This window comes from Hoplias malabaricus, chromosome 15, assembly GCF_029633855.1.
Source record: "Hoplias malabaricus isolate fHopMal1 chromosome 15, fHopMal1.hap1, whole genome shotgun sequence".
Lineage (NCBI taxonomy): Eukaryota > Metazoa > Chordata > Actinopteri > Characiformes > Erythrinidae > Hoplias > Hoplias malabaricus.
The window spans coordinates 4,516,023-4,521,645 of NC_089814.1; the positions used below are offsets into that span (position 1 = coordinate 4,516,023).

At 49.4% G+C, this 5,623-nt stretch overlaps 1 protein-coding gene across 1 annotated transcript in view; it reads left to right on the forward strand.

The window, feature by feature from the left end:
- Nucleotides 1–1,915: 1,915 nt before the first annotated feature.
- The window catches only part of st8sia3 (ST8 alpha-N-acetyl-neuraminide alpha-2,8-sialyltransferase 3), a 7,760-nt gene continuing 4,052 nt past the window's right edge, over nt 1,916–5,623 (forward strand). Inside the window, exons 1-2 of the mRNA XM_066646679.1 lie at nt 1,916–2,079; nt 4,194–4,316. Coding sequence (XP_066502776.1) covers nt 1,916–2,079; nt 4,194–4,316 — 287 coding nt within the window. The remainder of the gene's footprint in view (nt 2,080–4,193; nt 4,317–5,623) is intronic.

The window sequence follows — 5,623 nt, forward strand, 5'->3', positions numbered from 1 at the left end:
GTCCTTCACAGGGCAACACACACACACACACATTCACTCACAGACAGTCACCCGGAGGAAACCCACGCAGACACAGGGAGAACACACCACACTCCTCACAGATAGTCACCCGGAGGAAACCCACGCAGACACAGAGAGAACACACCACACTCCTCACAGACAGTCACCTGGAGGAAACCCACGCAGACACAGAGAGAACACACCACACTCCTCACAGACAGTCACCTGGAGGAAACCCACGCAGACACAGAGAGAACACACCACACTCCTCACAGACAGTCACCCGGAGGAAACCCACACAGACACAGGGAGAACACACCACACTCTTCACAGACAGTCACCCGGAGGAAACCCACGCAGACACAGAGAGAACACACCACACTCCTCACAGACAGTCACCCGGAGGAAACCCACACAGACACAGGGAGAACACACCACACCCCTCACAGACAGTCACCTGGAGGAAACCCATGCAGACACAGGGAGAACACACCACACTCCTCACAGACAGTCACCTGGAGGAAACCCACACAGACACAGGGAGAACACACCACACCCCTCACAGACAGTCACCCGGAGGAAACCCAAGCAGACACATAGAGAACACACATACATTCACTCACAGACAGTCACCCGGAGGAAACCCACGCAGACACAGAGAGAACACACCACACTCCTCACAGACAGTCACCCGGAGGAAACCCACGCAGACACAGAGAGAACACACCACACTCCTCACAGACAGTCACCCGGAGGAAACCCAAGCAGACACAGAGAGAACACACACACATTCACTCACAGACAGTCACCCGGAGGAAACCCACGCAGACACAGGGAGAACACACCACACTCCTCACAGACAGTCACTCGGAGCGGGACTCGAACCCACAACCTCCAGGACCCTGGAGCTGTGACAGAGACACTACCTGCTGCACCACTGTGCCACCCTTATTTTGTAATTATTTTTATTTTTTTGCTTATATTGTTTTAAATCACTACTTTACATTACTTTATAGTTTTATATTTTATATTCTCATATTTTTACCTTTCTTATTTTTATTATTATTATTATTTTTGTTTTATTTGTCATTTTGTTTTATTAATTGTATTTTCTTTATCTTTATTATTGTTATTATTATCATTATTATTATTATTATTATTATTATTATACAAGTAAATATTATGGGGCGTTGAAGAACAGGGTGAAAGGGGGCTGACAAAGTATGCAGAGCAACATTATTGTAAACTGTTATTGTAGAACGACAGAGTGCTCCTGTGTGGTCAGTGGAGCTGAGTGTAGAAACGCTGAGGTGGTTTTAATGTTATGGCCCATTCCTGTAGATGCACGCTGTAAAGGAGTCCAGATGTGTGTAGATGTTGAAGCCAGATGCTGAGTGAATCAGACCCATCCACACTGCAGTGGAGTCTGCGCTGTTTCGATGCTGAACACTTTCCGGGACTCTGTTTCTCCGCCCCGGAGCTGCTCTCTCTCTCTCTCTCTCTCTCTCTCTCTCTCTCTCTCTCTCCGCTTTCCTTCCGGTCTGTCCTCTCTTCCCGAGTCGAGTCTCCTTTAAATATCTAAATATCTGCACGGAGGCGCTACAGACGAGCGGTGTTCCTCCGTTCGAGGCGCGATGGCAGCTCGGTGCGCGGCGGAGAAAGGCGAGGAGGGCGAGGGGCGCGCGTCCGGACACATCTCTTAACAAGCACACACCTGCTCTCTCTCTCTCTCTCTCCTCCATACCTGCATCCTCAGCATCCTTAGCATCCCTAGCATCACTGAATCCCTGCACCTCAGCATCATCAGCATCCACAGCATCCTCAGTAAGCTCAGCATCATTTAGCATCCTTAGCGTCCCTGCATCCCTCCTCCTCTCGGTCGCCCCCCTCCCTCCCCCCGTGTCCGCGGTCAGCCATGGTTCGTGTGGTCAGCGTGTTGGGCTTGGTCATGTTCAGCGTGGCTTTGCTCATCCTCTCTCTCATCAGCTACGTCTCCATCAAGAAGGACTTCGTCTTCACGGCGCCCAAATACGCCAACCCTGGCGCGCCGCGGATGTACATGTTCCACGCGGGCTTCAGGTACGTGCCGAAGTACGTGCCCCCCCCCCCCCCCCCCCCCCCCCCCCATCCCCGGGGACCACTGGTATGAAAGTCACACCGGTGTATGTAGTAACGAAGGTCTGTAATGGGCGCGCTCGTGTGTCTGAAGCCGTCAGGCCTCGATGTTATGGTACTGTAAATAGCGAGGGAACTGCGCCTGCGCACTACTCCTGCAGCCTCTTGCCGTTGATTCCTCCTCGTCCAGATGAACGCAGCCCCGTCGCGCGTGGGTTCTGGCTGCGTGTTTTATGCACGGTTGTGTTTGTTTGTTACACTTGTGTGTACTCTGAAGGGTCTGCGCCTGGCGGGGGGGAAGGGGGGGGGACTACTGCGCGCGTTCTTGTGCCTTCAGGCCTCTCTGTTATGGTACAGTAAAACTCGAGCGTCGGCGCAGGCGCACTATGCAGCGGGATGGTGAGGTGGGCTCGGAGATTCATGTTTCTCAGGTTAATCTCCAACACACACACACACATACACACACACACAGACAGCCTCTCTCTCTCTCTCTCTCTCTTTCTCTCTCTCTCTCTCACACACACACACACACACACACACACACACAGCCTCTCTTTCACATAAACTCACTCTCTCTCTCTCTCTCTCTCTCTCACACACACACACACACACACACAGCCTCTCTTTCACATAAACTCTCTCTCTCTCTCTCTCTCTCTCTCTCTCTCTCTCTCTCACACACAACACACACACACACACACACAGCCTCTCTATTTCTCGGTGGTTGTTAATGGAACCAAAAGTGGTTCTTCTATGGCATCGCTCAAAGAACTTTCTGTGGCACCTTTATTTTTGAGAACACTCGTTCAAACAGAAGTGGGTTTTTTTAAAAACATGCTGGATGGTCTGGGGTTCACTGCTGTTTGTATGTTAAATATTAATAACCGATTGGATAATAATAATTAACTGTACTGAGTAACAAATGCATATTTTAGTTGTGGTAAGCATTGAAGGAAAAACAGGTGGTATATTTATACCTTTATATTCCAGCTTCAAAATCATTGTGATGCTCCACTGAGCTGTAACAGGGAGAACACAGCCTCTGTCATTGCTACAGCTCAGCACTGCAGAAACTGCACTATGTAACCCCCTTCCCTCCTGCTTGGTTTCATGTCAGTGCTGTAACAGTGAATTACACTCTGCAAATGTAGAGGGAGCCCAGGAGCAAAAATACCAAATCTTACCTAGTGTGGCTTTAACTGAAGCAGGAAACACTTGTTTCTGACCACCTCTGAATGTGGTGTGATCCGATCACAGAGAACCTTACATGTGTTCACACCTGGCTTTTAATGTGGTCCAGTCAAATCAGAGCATGATCCCAACTCCAGAATCCGGATTGTCAAAGAGGCATGGACTCTCCTGGATGATGGGGAGCTGTCCAGGGTCCTGATGTTCTCCTGTGGTGCACAGTGACATTGTATCTCTGTAGAGAAAGACTGAGAAATAAAATGTGATGCAGCAGGAGCAGCTGCACATGAGCCTAACATCTCCAAGTCTAATGGCAATGTGGGCAAGAGGGTAAAAAGTACCACACACACACACACACACACCTAGCTGTGAGGAGCATGGGGAGCAGTGGGAGTGTGTTGTCGACTTATGGAGCTCCAACATCAGTGCCTGACCTCTCTAGTGTTCCTGTAACCAACATCAAATCTCACAACAATGTTCCAGCATCTATGAGGAGCCTATAGTTTACATTAAAACCAACACTGGAAAGAAGCAGCAGAGTTCTTTGACGAGTTGCATGAGTTGAGACCTGTGCCGAGACCTCTTGTGACCTCCACTAATAAAAGCGTGAGCTCTAATGAGTGCGCATGAGAAACTGACCAGGCCTGGGGTCTAAAGAGAAGCTCTTTAATTAGAGCGGCCATGGAGAGCCTGGGGCAGGGGCGGATGAGTGGCATTGATCCGAGCTTTCAGCAGCTGCCACCGAAGCCACATCAGCACCAGCTTCTCCCGTCGAATGGAACGGAAACTCCATTTTCCAGCCGCCCCCTCTGTCCCCTCAGCCCCCAGGCCCAGCCCCCTTCCCTTGTTTTCCTCTCTTTGTTTTAACTCTCCCTCCTTCTCTTTTCTAGGTCCCAACTGGCGATGAAGTTTCTGGACCCAGCATTTTCGCCCCTGAACAACGCCCTGAACGAGAACCTGCAGGAGAACTCCTCCAAGTGGAGGTTTAATAAGACCGCCTACCTAGAGCAAAGGTACTGTGATGTTTCTGAACTAAAACAAAGCCCTTCCCTGTGTCCACTCTCTGTCCACTCTGTGAGACACTCCTCCCTCGTTGGTCCACCTTGTAGATGTAGAGTCAGAGACAGTAGCTCATCTGTCGCTGCACAGTGTGTGTCGCTCGTCCTCTAGTCCTTCATCAGTGACACAGGACGCTGTCGGCTGGATGTTTTTGGTCGGTGGACTGTTCTCGGTCCAGACACTGAGGGGTTTAAAAACTCCAGCAGCACTGCTGTGTCTGATCCACTCTACACCAGCACAACACACACTAACACACCACCACCACGTCAGTGTCACTGCAGCGCTGAGAATGATCCACCACCACATCACACCTGCTCTGTGGGGGTCCTGAGCGCTGAGGGACAGGGGGAAAGAGGGGTAATAAAGTATGCAGAGCAACAGACGGACTACAGTCTGTAACTGCAGAAGTACAAAGTGCTCCTGTGTGGTCAGTGGAGCTGAGGGAATGATCTGTGGTGGTGAAAACAAGGAGGTCATTTTAAGTTTATGGCTGATGTGAACATCACATAATAATAATCTCTCTCTCTCTCTCTCTCTCTCTCTCTCTCTCTCTCTCCATCTCTCTCTCTCTCTCTCTCTCTCTCTCTCTCTCTCTCTCTCTCTCTCTCTCTCTCTCTCTCTCTCTCTCTCTCTCTCTCTCTGGAACCACTGTTTACTCAGTCCATGACCAAAGAAGATTACTCCTGAGCAGCAGCATTTAATTGGGAAGAAAACAAAACCTCACTCTGTGTAATCTTCTGTTAATCCACCTGGGGTCAGGCAGTACATGAGAAAACTGTCACAGGAACAACACACACAATGATAATATTAATATTAATAAAATTAATAATAATAATAATAATTCCCTCTGGGAAATCCAGATTAGACCCAGAATTACACATGACACGGTCTATTACACTCTGTTCATGAACTTTGGAACTGTTCGGCAAATGTCCCCCAACAAAATCAGTTCCCTAACCAGGAACGTTCGTTCACAGCCGGAACCAAAGGATCTTAGGTTTTTCAGTGTGAACTGTGACTGCATCCATGGGTGAGTCGAGATAAAGAAGCTCCAGAAAGAGCTCAGAGCCTCAAATAAAGTGTCGTCGTGCAGTGAAGCTGAATGCTGTGATATAACATTAAACAAATGAAAGTGAATGACAAAGGAATATGCTTCGTCTGTGTGTTTTCTGGGGCTGTGTTCAGCATGACACAATGTGCGTTGGCTACTTTTCTGCACTGTTTATGAGCCCCCCCACCCCCCCCCCCCACCCCCCCACCC